This window comes from Scyliorhinus torazame, chromosome 14 (assembly GCF_047496885.1).
Source record: "Scyliorhinus torazame isolate Kashiwa2021f chromosome 14, sScyTor2.1, whole genome shotgun sequence".
NCBI lineage: Eukaryota > Metazoa > Chordata > Chondrichthyes > Carcharhiniformes > Scyliorhinidae > Scyliorhinus > Scyliorhinus torazame.
This window is the reverse complement of record NC_092720.1, coordinates 187,282,410-187,301,600: the sequence shown is the minus strand read 5'-3', so window position 1 is coordinate 187,301,600 and position 19,191 is coordinate 187,282,410. Positions and strand designations below refer to the sequence as shown.

At 48.9% G+C, this 19,191-nt stretch overlaps 1 protein-coding gene across 1 annotated transcript in view; it reads left to right on the top strand.

Annotated features, from left to right (window-relative positions):
- The window catches only part of LOC140390282 (cytochrome P450 2K1-like), a 61,291-nt gene extending 46,635 nt beyond the window's left edge, over window positions 1–14,656 (top strand). Inside the window, exons 7-9 of the mRNA XM_072475305.1 lie at window positions 9,265–9,452; window positions 10,109–10,250; window positions 11,996–14,656. Of these exons, the coding sequence (XP_072331406.1) occupies window positions 9,265–9,452; window positions 10,109–10,250; window positions 11,996–12,174 (509 nt within the window). The 3' untranslated portion in view covers window positions 12,175–14,656. The remainder of the gene's footprint in view (window positions 1–9,264; window positions 9,453–10,108; window positions 10,251–11,995) is intronic.
- The last annotated feature ends 4,535 nt before the right edge of the window (window positions 14,657–19,191 follow it).

The window sequence follows — 19,191 nt, the reverse complement described above, 5'->3', positions numbered from 1 at the left end:
TTTCCCTGGCCATCCTCTTGCATTTTAACATATGAATAAAAAGCTTTGGGATTCACCTTAATCCTTCTTGCCAAGGACTTTTCATGACCCCTCCTGACCCTCAAATTTCCAGCTTCAGTACCTTCCTACTTTCTTGAAACTCCTCAAGGGTCCCCAACCTTCTAGACCGTACAAAAGCTTCCTTTTTCTTTTTGATGAGTTCACAATGTCCCTCTTAATGCAAGGCTCCCTAAACTTCCCACACTTATCCTTCGTTCTCTCAGGAACGTGACTTTCCTGAATCCTAATCAACTGTCGCTTGAAAGACTCCCACATGCCCGATGTTGATTTACTATCCAACAGCCGCACCCAATCCAAATTCTTCAATTCGTGTCAAATGTTATCGTAATTTGCCTTTCCCCGCTTTGGCACCTTAACGCCAGGGTTACCTTCATCCCTGTCCAAAAGTACCCTAAAACGTACAGAATTGTGCTCACTATTCCCAAAATGTTCCCCTACTGAAACCTCAACCACCGGTCCAGGCTTATTCCCCAGTACCAGATCCAGTACTGCCCCTTCCCTAGTTAGTCTATCTACATATTGCATCAAGAAGGCTTTCTGGATACACCTTGCAAACTCTGCCCATCCAAAGCCCCAGCACTAAGTGAGTCCCAGTCAATATAGGGGATCTTAAAATCCCCTACCACAACAACCCTGTTACTTTTGCACCTATCCAATATCTCTCTATCTGCTCCTCTATCTCTCGCTGGCAGTTGAGGAGCCTGTAATAAACGCCCAACATTGTGATTGCCCCAGTCCTGTTCCTAAGCTTTACCCAGATTGCCTCATTTTATGAGCCCTCCAAGGTGTCCTCCTGCAGTACGGCTATAATATTCTCCTTAACAAGTAATGCTTCTCCCCCACCCCTTTTACATCCCCCTCTATCTCTCCTGAAGCATCTATATCCTCCAATGCTCAGCTGCAAATCCTGCCCTTCCTTTAACAATGTTTCTGTGATAGCCACAACATCATGATTTCAAGTACTGATAAGTGCTCTAAGTTCATCTGCCTTAGTGCTATTCTTCTGGCATTGAAACAAATACACTTCAAACCGCTGAGTTTGAGCAGACAGGGTGATGTTATTCTCTTATTTTTGTTCTCTATTTCCCCTTCAGTTATTCCACCTTCTAAGCTAGCGGTCTGGTTCCCACCCCCCTGCCATACTAGTTTAAATCCTCCCGAGTGACTCGAGCAAACCTCTCAGCCAGGATATTGGGGCAAGCAGTTTCGATGCAACCCGTCCTTCTTGTACAGATCACACCTGCCCTGGAAGAGATCCCAGTGGTCCAGAAATCTGAAACCTCCCTCCTACACCACCAGTTCAACCACGTATTTAGCTGCACTATCCTCCTATTTCTAGCCTCACTGGCACGTGGCACAGAAGTAATCCTGAGATTACAACCCGGGAGGTCCTGTTTTTTAGATTATCGCCTAACTCCCTGAGCTCCTTCTGCAGGACCTCATCACTCTTCCTGCCTATGCCATTAGTTCCTATGTGTACTACGACTTCTGGCTGTTCAGCCTCCCTCTTCACGATGTCCTGTGTTCGTTCAGAGACATCGTGGACCCTGGCACCAGGGAGGCAACATACCACCCTGGAGTTGCTTTCCCATGCACACCTGTGCCCCTTATTATATAGAGTCCTCTATGACTATCGCTCTCCTGCACTTTGCTCTCCCCTGCTGAGCAACAGAGCCAGTTGTGGTGCCTCTGTTCAGGCTGATGTTGTTTGCCCCTGATAGGTTATCCGCCCCAACAGTATCCAAAACGGTATACCTGTTAGAGAGGGGGGCAGCCACAGGGGATTACTGCGCTGTCTGCCTGCCCTTTCTAGCAGTCACCCATCTGTCTACCTGCACCTTGGGTGTGACCACGTCTCTATAACTCCGATCTATGATGCTTTCCGCCACCTGCATGCTCTTAAGTGCATCCAACTGCTACTCCAACCGAACCACGTGGTCTGTGAGGAGCTGCCATTGGTTACACTTGCTGCAGATGTAGTCGATCGGAACGCTGGAAGTGTCATGGATCTCCCACATCTCACAGTTAGAGCACTGCACCACGCTGAGTGACATTTAAGCACTAGTTAATTAATTCAAAATAATTACTGAAATCATTATGGTCCCTGGCACCAGAACTTTACTGTGAAAGTGAATGCTAAACACTAATCTCTGCCCTCAGGTTTAGTTACTAAGTAATTAGTTTTAATTGTTTTTATTCAATGTTTTTGTTTCAAATTTAATACAGATTCCCTACCAGCCAATCAGGTCACAATTTTACTGTGACGTCACTTTGTCGTCGTCCCCCCCCCCCCCCCCCCTCCCCCCACCACAATGTGAAAACACACAAATAGCACTGACATTCTCAGACTGCAGTCCCGACTTCTCCCGCTCAGAGACACAGACACAAATACCACTTACCCTCTCAGACTGCAGTCCTGATTTCTCCCGCTCAGAGACACAGACACAAATACCACTTACCCTCCCAGACCGGGCAGTCCCGATTTCTCCCGCTCAGAGACACAGACACAAATACCACTTACCCTCCCAGACCGGGCAGTCCCGATTTCTCCCGCTCAGAGACACAGACACAAATAGCACTTACCCTCTCAGACTGCAGTCCCGATTTCTCCCGCTCAGAGACACAGACACAAATACCACTTACCCTCCCAGACTGCAGTCCCGATTTCTCCCGCTCAGAGACACAGACACAAATAGCACTTACCCTCTCAGACTGCAGTCCCGATTTCTCCCGCTCAGAGACACAGACACAAATAGCACTGACATTCTCAGACTGCAGTCCCGATTTTTCCTGCTCAGAGACACAGACACAAATACCACTTACCCTCTCAGACTGCAGTCCCGATTTCTCCCGCTCAGAGACACAGACACAAATATCACTTACCCTCTCAGACTGCAGTCCTGATTTCTCCCACTCAGAGACACAGACTCAGATACCACTTACCCTCTCAGACTGCAGTCCTGATTTCTCCCACTCAGAGACACAGACACAAATACCACTTACCTCCTCAGACTGCAGTCCCAATTTAGACATAAGACTTAAGAGCAGAATTAGGCCACTCGGCCCATCGGGTCTGCTCTGCCGTTCAATCATGGCTGATATTTCCTCATCCACATTCTTCTGCCTTCTCCCCATAACCCCTGATCCCCTTATTAATCAAGAACCTATCTATCTCTGTCTTAAAGACACTCAGTGAATTGGTCTCCACAACCTTCTGCGGCAAATAGTTCCACACATTCACCACCCTCTGGCTGAAAAAATTCCTCCTCATCTCTGTTTTAAAGTCGTCTCTTTAATCTGAGATGGCGTCCTCTGGTTCTAGTTTTTCCTACAAGTGGCAACAGCCTCTCCACGTCCACTCTATCCAGGCCTCGCAGTATCTTGTATGTTTCAATAAGATCCCCTCTCATCCTTCTAAACTCCAACGAGTACATAGATAGATAGATAGAACATTACAGCGCAGTATAGGCCCTTCGGTCCTCGATGTTGTGCCGACCTGTGAAACCCATCTACACTATTCCCTTATCGTCCATATGTCTATCCAATGACCATTTGAATGCCCTTAGTGTTGGCGAGTCCACTACTGTTGCAGGCAGGGCATTCCACGCCCTTACTACTCTCTGAGTAAAGAACCTACCTCTGACATCTGTCTTATATCTATCTTCCCTCAATTTAAAGCTATGTCCCCTCGTGCTGGACATCACCATCCGAGGAAAAAGGCTTTCACTGTCCACCCTATCCAATCCTCTGATCATCTTGTGTGCCTCAATTAAGTCACCTCTAAACATTCTTCTCTCTAACGAAAACAGCCTCAAGTCCCTCAGCCTTTCCTCATAAGATCTTCCCTCCATACCAGGCAACATTCTGGTAAATCTCCTCTGCACCCTTTCCAATGCTTCCACATCCTTCCTATAATGCGGCGACCAGAATTGCACGCAATACTCCAAATGCGGCCGCACCAGAGTTTTGTACAGCTGCAACATGACCTCATGGCTCCAAAACTCAATCCCTCTACCAATAAAAGCTAACACACCGTACGCCTTCTTAACAACCCTCTCAACCTGGGTGGCAACTTTCAGGGATCTATGTACATGGACACCGAGATCTCTCTGCTCATCCACACTGCCAAGAATCTTACCATTAGCCCAGTACTCTGTCTTCCTGTTATTCCTTCCAAAATGAATCACCTCACACTTTTCTGCATTAAACTCCATTTGCCACCTCTCAGCCCAGCGCTGCAGCTTATCTATGTCCCTCTGAAACTTGTAACATTCTTCCACACTGTCCACAACTCCACCGACTTTAGTGTCATCTGCAAATTTACTCACCCATCCTTCTACGCCCTCCTCCATTTATAAAAATGACAAACAGCAGTGGCCCCAAAACAGATCCTTGTGGTACACCACTAGTAACTGGACTCCAGTCTGAACACTTCCCATCAACCACCACTCTCCCTTTGTCTTCTTCCAGCTAGCCAATTTCTGATCCAAACTGCTAAATCACCCTGAATCCAATGCCTCCGTATTTTCTGCAGTAGCCTACCGTGGGGAACCTTATCAAACGCTTTACTGAAATCCATATACACCATATCAACTGCTTTACCCTCATCCACCTGTTTGGTCACCTTCTCAAAGAACTCAATAAGGTTTGTGAGGCACGACCTACCCTTCACATAACCGTGTTGACTATCTCTCATCAAATGATTCCTTTCCAGATGATTATACACCCTATCTCTTATAAACCTTTCCAAGATTTTGCCCACAACAGAAGTAAGGCTCACTGGTCTATAGTTACCGGGGTTGTCTCTACACCCCTTCTTGAACAAGGGGACAACATTTGCTATCCTCCAGTCTTCTGGCACTATTCCTGTAGACAAAGATGACTTAAAGATCAAAGCCAAAGACTCAGCAATCTCCTCCCTAGCTTCCCAGAGAATCCTCAGATAAATCCCATCCGGCCCAGGGGACTTATCTATTTTCACACTTTCCAGAATTGCTAAAACCTCCTCCTTATGAACCTCAAGCCCTTCTAGTCTAGTAGCCTGAATCTCAGTATTCTCCTCAACAACATTGTCTTTTTCCTGTGTGAATACTGACGAAAAATATTCATTTAGCACCTCTCCTATCGCCTCGGACTCCAAGCACAACTTCCCACTACTGTCCTTGACTGGCCCTATTCTTACCCTAGTCATTCTTTTATTCCTGACATATCTATAGAAAGCTTTAGGGTTATCCTTGATCCTACCTGCCAAAGACATCTCATGTCCCCTCCTGGCTCTTCTTAGCTCTCTCTTTTGGTCCTTCCTTGCTAACTTGTAACTCTTGAGCGCCCTAACTGAACCTTCATGTCTCATCTTTACATAAGCCTCCTTCTTCCTCTTGACAAGTGTTTCGACTGCTTTAGTAAACCACGGTTCCCTTGCTTGACCACTTCCTCCCTGCCTGACAGGTACATACTTATCAAGGACATGCAGTAGCTGTTCCTTGAACAAGCTCTGCATTTCCATTGTGCCCATCCCCTGCAGTTTTCCTCTCCATCCGATGCATCCTAAGTCTTGCCTCATCGCATCATAATTGCCTTTCCCCCAGATATAACTCTTGCCCTGCGGTATATACCTATCCCTTTCCATCACTAAAGTAAACGTAATCAAATTGTGGTCACTATCACCAAAGTGCTCACCTACCTCCAAATCTAACACCTGCCCTGGTTCATTACCCAGTACCAAATCCAATATGGCCTTGCCTCTCATTGGCCTATCTACATACTGTGTCAGGAAACCCTCCTGCATCCATTGGACAAAAACGGACACATTTAAAGTACTCGAACTATAGCGTTTCCAGTCAATATTTGGAAAGTTAAAGTCCCCCATAACAACTACCCTGTTGCTTTCGCTCCTATCCAGAATCATCTTTGCAATCCTTTCCTCGACATCTCTGGAACTTTTCAGAGGCCTATAGAAAACCCCTAACAGTGTGATCGCTCCTTTCCTGTTTCTAACCTCAGCCCATACTGCCTCAGTAGACGAGTCCTCATCAAACGTCCTTTCTGCCACCGTAATACTGTCCTTGCCTAACAATGCCACCCCTCCCCCTCTTTTACCACCTTCCTGAGCTTACTGAAATATCTAAACCCCGCCACCTGCAACAACCATTCCTGTCCCTGCTCTATCCATGTCTCCGAAATGGCCACAACATCGACGTATAGACCCAGAGTCCTCAAACGTTCCTCATACGACAAGTTCTTCATTCCAGGGATCATTCTTGTGAACCTCCTCTGGACCCTTTCCAAGGCCAGCACATCCTTCTTTAGATATGGGGCCCAAAACTGCTCACAATACTCCAAATGGGGTCTGACCAGAGCATTAGAGAGCCTCAGAAGTACATCCCTGGTCTTGTATTCTAGCCCTCTTGACATGAATGCTAACATTGCATTTGCCTTCTTAACTGCTGACTGAACCTGCACCTTAAGAGAATCGTGAACAAGGACTCCCAAGTCCCTTTGTGCTTCTGTTTTCCGAAGCAGTTCCCCATTTAGAAAATAGTCTATGCCTAGATTCCTCCTTCCAAAGTGCATAACCTCACACTTTCCACATTGTATTTCATTTGCCACTTCATTGCCCACTCTCCTAGCTTGTCCAAGTCCTTCTGCAACCCCCTTGCTTCCTCAATACTACCTGTCCCTCTACAGATCTTTGTATCACCTGCAAACTTAGCAACAGTGCCTTCAGTACCTTCTTCCAGATCATTCATGTACATTGTAAAAAGTTGTGGTCCCAGCACAGACCCCTGAGGCACACCACTAGTCACCGGCTGCCATCCTGAAAAAGACCCCTTTATCCCCACTCTTTGCCTTCTGCCAGTCAGCCAATCCTCTATCTATGCCAGGATCTTACCCTTAACACCATGGGCTTTTAATTTATTTAACAGTCTCCTATGCGGCACCTTGTCAAAGGCCTTCTGGAAATCTAAATAAATCACGTCTACTGATTCTCCTGTGTCTAACTTGCTTGTTACCTCCTCAAAGAACTCTAAGAGATTTGTCAGACACGACCTCCCTTTGACAAAGCCTTGCTGACTCAGTCCTATTTTATCATGCACTTCCAAGTGCTTTGCGATCTCATCTTTAATAACAGACTCTAAAATCTTACCAATGACCGAAGTCAGGCTAACCGGCCTATAATTTCCTGTCTTCTGCCTCCCTCCCTTTTTAAACAGTGGTGTTACATTAGCCACCTTCCAGCCCTCTGGGACCCTTCCTGCTTCCAGTGATTCCTGAAAGATCATCACTACTGCCTCCACAATTTCCTCAGCTATCACTTTTAGGACCCTGGGGTGTAGTCCATCCGGTCCAGGTGACTTATCCACCTTCAGACCTTTCAGTTTCCCCAGGACCTTCTCCTTAGTAATGGTCACTGCACTCACCTCTGCCCCCTGGTTCTCCTGGAGCTCTGGCATCCCACTGGTGTCTTCCACCGTGACGACTGATGCAAAGTAACTATTCAGTTCGTCTGCCATTTCTTTGTTTCCTATTATTACTTCTCCAGCCACATTTTCTAGTGGTCCAATGTCTATTTTTGCCTCTCTCTTACCTTTTATATATTGAAAAAAATCTCTTCCTATCTTCCTTTATATTACTAGCTAGCTTGCACTCATACTTCATCTTCTCCCCCTTATTGCTTTTTTAGTTATCCTCTGCTCGCTTTTAAAGGCTTCGCAATCCTCTGGTTTCCCACTAATCCTCGCTACTTCATATGCCTTTACCTTAGCCTTTATGCTGACCTTGACATCCCTTGTCAGCCATGGATGCCTTGTCCTCCCCTCAGCATGTTTCCTCCTCCTTGGGATGAATTTCTGTTGTGCCTCCCTAATAAGCCCCAAAAACACCTGCCATTGCTGTTCCACTGTCTTCCCTGCTAGGCTCCTTCTCCAATCAACTCTGGCCAGCTACTCCCTCATGTCTTTGTAGTTACCCTTATTTAATTGTAATACCGTTACATCTGATTGCAGCTTCTCCCTCTCAAACTGCAGGGTAAATTCTATCATATTGTGGTCACTGCTCCCTAAGGGTTCCTTCACCTCAAGTTCCCTAATCAAGTCTGCCTCATTACACATCACCAAATCCAGAATTGCCTGTTCCCTAGTAGGCTGTGTCACAAGTTCCTCCAAAAAAACATCTCTTAGACATTCCTCAAATTCCATTTCTTGGGATCCACTACCAACCTGATTTTCCCAGTCCACCTGCATATTGAAGTCCCCCATGTTTATTGTAATATTGCCCTTTTTGCATGTCTTTTCTATCTCCTGATTTATTTTCTGCCCCACATCCTGACTACTGCCAGGGGGCCTGTACATAACTCCATCAGGGTCTTTTTACCTTTGCGATTCCTCAACTCTACCCACAGAGATTCTATGCCTTCTGATCCTATATTGCTCCTTGCTATCGATTTAACTTCATTCCTTACTAACAATGCAACCCTGCCCCCTTTGCCTATCTGTTTGCCCTTTCGATAGGACATATATCCTTGTATATTTAGATCCCAGCCCTGATCCCCTTGCAGCCACGTCTCTGTGATGCCCACAACATCGTATCGGCCAATTTCAATGTGCGCAACAAGCTCATTTACCTTGTACCGTATACTGCACGCATTTAGGTACAACGCCCTCAATCCTGCATTGGCCACCTCCCTTTCCACACTCTTCTGAGTCACTGGACCCGGCACTGTGGCCCTTTTTGATTTTTGACTATGGCTTCTCTGCCTTACACTTTCCCTCTTACTGCTTTTTGTTTCTGGCCCTGTCTTACCTCCCTCCGACTTCCTACATTGGATCCCATCCCCCTGCCACATTAGTTTAAATTAGATTTCTCGCGTTCAGAGACACAGACACAAATACCACTTACCTTCTCAGACTGCAATCCCGATTTCTCCCGCTCAGAGACACAGACACAAATACCACTTACCTTCTCAGACTGCAATCCCGATTTCTCCCGCTCAGAGACACAGACACAAATACCACTTACCCTCTCAGACTGCAGTCCCGATTTCTCCCGCTCAGCTTCGCTCCCGCTATGAAGGACTTACCTGCCTTACTTGCTACAGGACAGCCGAATTGACAGCTCTCGTATTGTGTGGCTGATCAGGGTGAAATTTTACGCCATGCCTCCCCAGCACTGTTTCTCCATTCCAAGCTTTTCTTTCTTTTTCAGAGAAAGTTCAGGAAGAAATTGATCAAGTGATAGGAGCTGGAAGATGCCCCAGTACAGAAGACAGGAAACGCATGCCCTACACTGACGCGGTGATACATGAAATCCAGAGGTTTGCCAACATTCTCCCCTTGAACGTTCCTCATTCAACAACTGTGGACATGCACTTCAGAGGATATTTCATTCCAAAAGTAGGTTTTAACTGGACGAATGACATATAAGTTTTACAATTTGCAGAATATCCTTCTAAATAAAAACAGGGGAGGCAGTGACAGAGTGGTATTGTCACTGGGCTAATAATCCAGAGACCCAGGTTCATGCCCTGGGGTCCCAGGTTCGAATCCCCCCATGGAGATGGTGATATTTGAATTCAATAAAAAAACATTAAGAGATTAAAATCGACTGATGACCATTTGTCGATTGTTGTAAAAACCCATCTGGTTCACTAATTTTCTTTTTAAGGAAGGAAATCTGTCGTCCTTACCCGGTCTGGCCTACATGTGACTCTAGACTCACAGCAATGTGGTGACAGTTTAAAAAATGCCCTCTGAAATGGCCTCATAAACCACTTAGTTCAAAGGCGATGAGGGATGGGCAATAAATGATGTCCCAGACAGCGATGTCCACATCCCATGAACAAATTGTTTTTAAACTAATTTTTAAGGGCTGCAACTTGGACATTTTCATTTTGGTTATTTGGAATTATGTTACATTTAACAACAATATGGTGACAATTATAATCAGTTTAACACCTCCCCCCCCCCCCCCCCCCCCCGCCCCCCCCCCATTCACTCTCCATTGAAGTCAGGCCCATGCACAGAGTCAGAATTGTTTTGTGTGTTTTCAGGGAATGTGCGTGATTCCTCTCCTGACCTCGGTGCTGTTCGATAAAACTCAATGGAAAAAACCAAACGAGTTTGATCCGGCTCACTTCCTGGATGCTGAAGGGAGGTTTGTGAAGAACAAGGCCTTCATGCCTTTCTCTGCAGGTAATGGATGCGAGGACCATGTGTATTCCTTTCTTTTTTGTTATACATTTTCACTCCTCAACATGCTAACGAGGCACTGTTGGGAACAATTTTTAGTTGGAGCCTTTCTCTGCCACCACCACAGAGGGACAAATCTCCTTTTTCACTTCTGAGCTTCTCCCCTGACTGTTGCATGGAATGGGATCATATTCCCCACGCGCCGCGCGATTAAGGTGGTGACGGTGGCTGGTGATTTTCCACCACCAACGAACCTGGCAGTTTCCCAACTCATTCCTCCACCCTGCGGTTTATGGCAGAAATATCTTATTGGAGGCCACGGCAATCCATCCAAAAGTGGCATGTCAGCAATTGAGGCGATTACCAAGTGTACTGAACGATTCTGGCAGGGTTGTGTCAGGAGCACGGGAGCACACAGCAGCAAGCAGAGCATCCAAGGGGCGCGGTAATATTACTGGGTCGCTAGTGATCCAGAGGCCTGGGCTGATGATCCAGGGACAACACAAGGATTTATATTTGATGAATAAATCTGGAATCCTGGGGCAGGTGCCCCTCAAGATCTTATATATTTGCGTAAGACCCTCTCTTTCTTTGAATGGGTATTCCTACAGTGCATAAGGAGGCCATTCAGTCCATCGAGTCTGCACTGACCCTCGGAATGAGCTTCCTGCCTAGGCCCACTCACTTGCCCGATACTGTAACCTGTCTTGCACATCTTTGGGCACTATGGGACAATTTAGCATGGCCAATCCATCTAACCCACACATCTCTAGGTTGTGGGAGGAAACAGGAGCAGCCAGAGGCAACCCACCCAAGTTGATGTAGATTTGCCACAAATGGCAGAATAAGCTTGAGGGGCCGAATGGACTCCCTGTTATGTTCACAGGGGAACAAGAGACATTACTGAAAATTAAATTGCCTATCATTTGCTGGCAGTGGAGACTTTTTCAGAAATAGGGGCTGCGATTCTCCACTCCCACGCCGGTTGGGAGAATCGCCTGGGCCGCCGTAATTTCCGGGGACGCCGGTCCGACGCCCTCCCGCAATTCTCCCAAGCGGCGGGAACGGGCTGGTCGAGTTTTGCGGGCCACAGGCCGGAGAATCGCCGGAAATACCCAAAATGGCGATTCTCCGGCACCCCCGCGATTCTGAGGCCCGGATGAGCCGAGCGGCCAGGCCAAAACGGCGGGTTCCACCCAGCTCCGTCCACACCTGGTCGTTACAGTCGTGGGCGGTGCGTGAACGCTGGGGGGGCGGCCTGTGGGGGGGCGAGGGGGGATCCTGCACCGGGCTTCACCTTGAATGTGGGGTGGCCCGCGATCGATGCCCACCGATCGTCGGGCCGTCCTCTCTGAAGGAGGACCTCCTTCCTTCCGCGGCCCCGCAAGATCCGTCCCCCATCTTCTTGCGGGGCGGATTTGGACAGAACGGCAACCACGCATGCGCGGGTTGGCTCCGGCTAACCCGCGCATGCGCGGATGACGTCCGTTATGCGGCGCCGGCCGCGTCATCTATTCGGCGCCGCTTTAACGCGGGCGACAAGGCCTGGCGCATGTAGATGACGCGGCCCCGATACTGGCCCATTGTCAGGGCCTGAATCGGTCGGGACCGGGGCCGTTCCGTGCCGTTGTGAACCTCGACAGCGTTCACGACGGCGCGGCCACTTCGGCGTGGGGGTGGAGAATCCCACCAAGGATGTTTTGAACTTTGTTGCCTCTGTGTGCTGACCATGGCCTGTTGTTTTTCAGGTCGGAGGGTGTGCGCCGGTGAGGCTCTGGCGAAGGCTGAGCTCTTCCTATTCTTCACCACCCTGCTGCAGAGGTTTCAGTTCCAAGCCCCGCCCGGGGTAACTAACCTGGACCTCACTCCACTGGTTGGAGTCTCACTGACCCCAAAACCTCACCGGGTCTGCGCTGTTCTTCGCTGATGGCCAGCGTGCCAGTCCCTCGAAATATTTCACTGCTGCATTTATAGATTTTTAAAAACATGTATTTTTATTCAATGCATTCTCACACAAACGCAAAATATCAGAAGAACACAACAACTCAATAAACAACCACAACCCTCTTTCCCCCCCGACACCAACACCCCGTCACATCCCGCCTTCACTATTTTAACCCCCTTTTCCCCCCCTCCCCTTGCTGATACCTCAATCCTCTTTAAAGAAATCGATAAACGGTTTCCACCTCCGGGTGAACCCCTCTGCCAGCCCTCGTAGAGCGAGCTTGACCTTTTCCAGCCTCAGGAATTCTGCCCGGTTAGGGCAGCACGGTGGGGCAGTGGTTAGCATGGCAGCCTTACGACGCTGAGGTCCCAGGTTCAATCCCGGCTCTGGGTCATTGGCCGTGTGGAGTTTGCACATTCTCCGCGTGCCTGCGTGGGTTTGGCCCCCACAACCCATAGATGTGCGGGGTAGGTGGATTGGCCAAGCTAAATTGCCCCTTAATTGGGAAAGAATGAATTGGGTACTTACAATTTTTTTTTTAATGATTCTGCCGGTTCGCTGACCCACACTCCCGCTTTCAGCAGCTCCGAGCATCGCCATCCGAGCAAAATCCGTCTCCGGGCGATCAGGGAGACAAAGGCCAAAACATCGGCCTCTCACCCCCTGGATTCCCGGGTCTAACACACCAAATATCGCCACCTCCGGACTCGGAACCACCTCCACACCCAACCCCTTGGACATCCGAAAGTCCCTGCTAGAACCCCCTCAGACTTGGACACGTCCAGAACATGCAAATCCCCCCCCGCCCCGTACCATACACCGCCCACACCTAGCCTCTACCCCCGCAAAGAACCTACGCATCCTCGGCACCATCATATGAGCCCTATGCACCATCTTAAACTGGATGAGGCTGAACCTCACGCACGATGAGGACGCATTCACCCTCCGCAAGGCCTGTTCCCACCACCTCCCCTCCAAGCACCTCCTCCAATTCACGCTTAATATCCCCCACCAAGACTCCCTCCTATTCCATCAATTCCTTCTAGATATCCGACACCTTTCCCTACCCTAATCCATCATTCGACAGCAAATTGTCCTGCAAGCTCAGGAGCGGCAGCCCATGAAAGGACTTCACCTCCTTCCTCACGTAACTCAGAACCTGCAGGTACCTAAAGCCATTCCCCGTCCTCCAGCCTCGCACATTTTTCCCCTATAAACAAGTCCCCAAAGCGCTCAATCCCCGCCTGCTGCCACCGCTAAACCTTGCATCCAGCCCTGCCAGCGCAAACCTATGGTTGTCGCAGATCAGCGCCCACACCGAGGCACCTGCAGCCCCACTGACACCACACCCTCAGGGCGACACCGCCATCGGGGTCGCGGAGTAACATGGCCGGCGAGAATTGTAAAAGCGTCAACAACGAGCCCTTAAACTCCTCCCCGTACACACCACATCCACCCGCCCCCCCCTTGTTCCAAAAAAGCCCAGCACACCAGTGGGGCTTTCCCCGTCCTCACAAACCCGGAGATCAGCCCGTTGAGCTTCCTAAAGAACGACTCGGGGACAAAGATAAGGAGGTTCTGAACACAAGAAGAAATCTAGGCAGCACCGTCATTTTCACCACCTGCACCCACCCTGCCAGCGACAGAGGCAACACATCCCACCTCTTAAGATTTGCCTTCATCTGCTCCACCAGCTGAGCCAAGTTCAGTTTATGCAGCTGTGCCCAGCTGGATACCCAAATACCTGAACCTCGCCCTCACCACCCTAAACGGTGTGGCCATCTAAAATGGCCGCCCGCAAAGGATGATGGGAATTGTGGTCAGGTTGGGACACAGATAGCACACAGCCTGTATGGATTGTCAACAACAAGTCAAACTTATGCAGAAACGTGCACCTGTTAGAGGCCACTCGCAGGTCTCCCCAGGACAATGGGATTCAGATCGAAACTTAACATTAGTAACAGGCTCAGGGGAGCTGTTTTGCCTTATTTGGGAGTGCCTACGTGCCTTGGACAATAACAACTAGGACCCGCCCAGCTATCGAGGTGCCCGACCCTAATTGGCCAGAATCGATTAGGGTGATTGAAATCCTGTCGATCCATTGGATCCCTACCTGGGACCGCCCAAAAGAGCGCGAAAGGTCGGAGGATAAGAAGAATTCCGTAACATTCTGCCTCTTTTGGGACCGGCTTCTGTGCACCAATTGCAGATATTGACCAGCCAGGTTCAAGGACCCGCAATCTCCACCTGATAGACACACTCAGCCTAGACGACCCAGACAACCTCAGCCGCCACACGTGGGGAACCAGATAAAGGCCTTCTCTAACCTGCACAGAGCCGGTCACTTGGAAGTTCAGTGAAGGTCATTTAAACTGCTGGATATAGACTAATGTGTAGTAGCCTGTAATTTATCAAGTACAGAACGAATCTTATGTTCAATAAGTAAACTGTGATTGTACTTAAATACTGGTTTTGTGGTCATTTGTCCAATACACGGAACGCACTCACATATTGTGGTTATTATTAATAAAGATAGAAGTCAACAACGGCAACTCCCGAGTCTCCTTTCCTGCCCTCCGGCATTAATCGGGAACAGCTCACTCTTTCCCATGTTCAATTTATATCACAAAAACCGGCCAAATTCCTCCTAAATCTCCATAATATCTCCAATGCTGCCCACCGGCTCTGAGATATATAATAACAGGCCGTCCGCATGCAGCAAAACGCTATGTTCAGCAGCCTCCCGCTCAGTGCCTCTCCAATCCTTCGATGTCCTAAGTGCCATTGCCAACAGCTCTATCGCCAAGGCGGAATGCAACGGGGAAAGCGGGCACCACTGCCTCGTCCCACAGTGTAGCCGAAAATACCCCAAACTCACTTGGTTGGTCCGAATGCTTGCAACTGGTGCCTTATATAGCAGCCGGACCCAACCCACAAAGTCCTGCCCGAACCCAAACCGCCCCAGCACCTCCAACAAATACACCTCCACCAGATCAAAAGCCTCCTCTATGTCCATCACCACCGCTACCTCTATTTCGTGCCCTTCCGAGGGCATCATAATTACATTGAGTAGCCTCCGCACATTCACCAACAATGAATGTGAGGGCAGCACAGTAGCATTGTGGGGCAGCACGGAAGCATTGTGGATAGCACAAATTGCTTCACAGCTCCAGGGTCCCAGGTTCGATTCCGGCTTGGGTCACTGTCTGTGCGGAGTCTGCACATCCTCCCCGTGTCTGCGTGGGTTTCCTCCGGGTGCTCCAGTTTCCTCCCACAGTCCAAAGATGTGCAGGTTAGGTGGATTGGCCATGATAAATTGCCCTTAGTGTCCAAAAATTGCCCTTAGTGTTGGGTGGGGTTACTGGGTTCTGGGGATAGGGGGAGGTGGTGCCCTTGGGTAGGGTGCTCTTTCCAAGAGCCGGTGCAGACTCGATGGGCCGAATGGCCTCCTTCTGCACTGTAAATTCTATGATAATCTATGAATTGCCTTTCATTCACAAAATCTGTCTGATCCTCGCCTATCACCTCCGGCACACAGTCCTCAATCCGCGACGCAAGCACCTTCGCCAATAACTTGCCATCCACATTCAATAACAATATCGGACGGTACGACCCACACTTCTCCGGATCCTTATCCTTCTTTAGAATCAGGGAGATGGAAGCCTGAGATCCCCCCTCTCGCTTCATTATACACCTTCATCAGCAATGCCTCCAGGTCCGCCCCAAACCTTTAATAAAACTCAACTGGGAACCCATCTGTCGTGTTCTATGGCTCCCCTGATCATGAAGACATGCATAGAACATTTGTGTTTGGTTATAACAAGTATTTATTCTTAACACGTGGGCAGGTAACCAACAAACCTATGTATAGATAATTATATCTATGTTACTGTAGAGCTCAGGTGAGATGCGACTGTCCTGTTGTCCGTCCTGCTTCCAAGTGCCCGTGTCTCGTCCATCATCCGATGTATATAACTGGCTCCATGTGTGTCTGGTTCCACCTACTGGCAGGAGGTCATAACTGTCACTACGTGTATTGATGATCAGCTATATACATTGGTACTGTTATATACAATTATACATTAGTGCAATTATATACAGTTATATACAGATATGCATTTGTGCATATCATCACATCCCCATTCTTTGGAGAAAGGTGTATTTACAACCACATTTCTTGAACATTCAGTCACAGGTTCAGTCTATCAGGCTTGCGCCTAACTCTGGTCGACTGTCTGAGGACCGGCTGGGTTGGTGAGCGTGCCCCCACCTTCATCAATCACTGGCCTTTCCCCCGGCACCACTGCAGATGCATCAGTAACACCAGGATGTGCTGGACAGTCTGTGTCTAGCTTGGGGTTACACCCAGACCCGTCTGCTGGGTTAAGCACAAAAGGTGGTTGTACTTTGAGGAGGGCTCTTTGGTTTCAGCGCAGAAGTGAGCCATCCTCAGTAAACACCTTATATGAGAGCGGACCCGCTTGCTGAACAACCGTTGCTCGCCTTGGCCATCCTTCACCATTGGGGTCCTCAATTCTGACCGTGTCCCTTAATTGCAGGGACTGGGGTGCCCTTGCGTGCCTACTGTAGATTTCTTTCTTCTTTTGTTTCTGCAGAACGAGCTTCCTCTACAGGGCAGCACGGCCACATAGTGGTTAGCACAGTTGCTTCACAGCTCCAGATTCCCAGGTTCGAACCATGCTGGATCACTGTCTGTGCGGTGTCTGCACATTCTCCGCGTGTCTGCATGGGTTTCTCTGGGTGCTCCGGTTTCCTCCAGCAGTCCAAAGGTGTGCGGGTTAGGTGGATTGGCCATGCTGAATTACCCTTAGCCTCCAAAAAATGTTAATTGGGAGTTACTGGGTTACGGTAGATACGTGGGCTTCAGCAGAATGCTCTTTGTAAGGGTCGGTGTAGACTTGATGGGCCAAATGGCCTCCTTCTGCACTGTAAATTCTATGATTGTGGGGGCCACCATGGAGGCAGATTTGCTCGCAGCTCCATGTTCATCAGCAGTTGTGGTGGTGACAGGCCAGTTACCTGTGGGGCTGAATGGTAGCTGAGTAAGGCGAGATACATGTCTTCCCAGCTGTCCAGGGCCTTCGTGAGCAGCTGCTTCACAATGTGTACATCCTTCTCCGCCTTCCCGTTCGACTGGAGGTAGAACGGGCTTGATATAATATGTTTAAAATAATAACAGCGAGCAAACTCTGTCCATTCATGATTACTGAAGCAATCCGACTTGACAATGGATGGTATGCCATGCCGGGCACAGATCAATTTGACCTGTTGGATTGCACAGCGAGCTGTCCCACAGTTGTCATCCACTGCAACTCAGCTTTGAACTTCTCTCTCAGCGGAGCAAGCACCTATCAGGGTGCATGCATTACCAGTCTGGCATGCTCCTTTAGCTATATGTGGTAAGTGAACAGCAGGCTGCCAGACCCTTGAAATATCTCCGGGTGTGTCTTTAAGATCGACTCCACCGAGATATGTCGGCGGGGTGCCATGCACTCTGCTGTGTACACCCTCTTGACGAGCCCGGGCTCTTCACATGCCTGCACCCCAATGAGCGATTTATGCTCTGTCTCCACCATCGCATTCATGGAGAATAGTATTCTGCACGTTACCTCTTTGACGGTGACATCAAGCTTCCATTCTCCCAAAGTTGGGATCCGATGACCATTGTAGTCTTTCAGAAGCATTCCTCCCGGAGGCATTCTTCCCGGAGTGATGTGAGGTTCAACCTGCACAATTGAGAATGGGATCAGGTTTGCCCTCGCTCCCATAATCTGCTTCATTTTTGGCACAAAATGGCGGATGGGGCTTGTTGCCCAAAATGGCCACCCTCATCGAGACCACGTTTCGTTTGATGTTCCATAGCGGTGCGTTCAAAATGGCCACCCGCACCGAGACCATGTTTTATGTGTGGCTGCATAACAGTGTGCTTAAAATGGCCGCTCTCACTGAGACAACGCTTCTTTCTAAACTGCGTCACAGCATTTATGGCACCAGCATCGCTTCCAAGATTGGAGACAACATTTTCTATGCTGAAGGTGCCGATCCACTACGCAGATGGCTCAATTGCCTGGCATATTCTGACAGTGGCGTCCAGCATGAGGTTGTCTTTCCTCAACAATCATTCTCATAGCGCAACATTCGTGATTCCATAAACGTTTTGGTCACGGTTCATTGAAGACTAAAACTGTCCAAAAAAGCAGGACTGGGCCTTTAATCTATAACAATCTTTATTATTGTCACAAGTAGGCTTACATTAACACTGCAATGAAGTTACTTTGAAAATCCCCTAGTCGCCACACTCCGGCGCCTGTTTGGGTACACTGAGGGAGAATTCAGAATGTCCAAATTACCTGACAGCACATCTTTCGCGGCTTGTGGGAGGAAACTGGAACACCCGGGGGAAACCCACGTACACACGGGGAGATCATGTCGACTCCGCACAGACAGTGCGCAAGCCGGGAATCGAACCTGGGACCCTGGAGCTGTGAAGCAACAGTGCTAACCATTGGGCTAATGTGCCTTCCCTGCTATACTATGTCATAGATAGATAGAATTTCATAGAATTTACAGTGCAGAAGGAGGCCATTCGGCCCATCGAGTCTGCACCGGCTCTTGGAAAGAGCATCCTACCCAAGGTTAACACCTCCCCCTATCCCCATAACCCCATAACCCAGTAACCCTACCCAACACTAAGGGCAATTTTGGACACTAAGGGCAATTTATCATGGCCAATCCACCTAACCTGCACATCTTTGGACTGTGGGAGGAAACCGGAGCACCCGGAGGAAACCCACGCACACACGGGGAGGATGTGCAGACTCCGCACAGACAGTGACCCAAGCCGGAATCGAACCTGGGACCCTGGAGCTGTGAAGCAATTGTGCTACACACAATGCTACTGTGCTGCCCCATGTGTGTTTTATTCTGAGATATCTTTGTTTCGTCGAGATATTCCTGGAAGAGAGAATGTTTTATCTT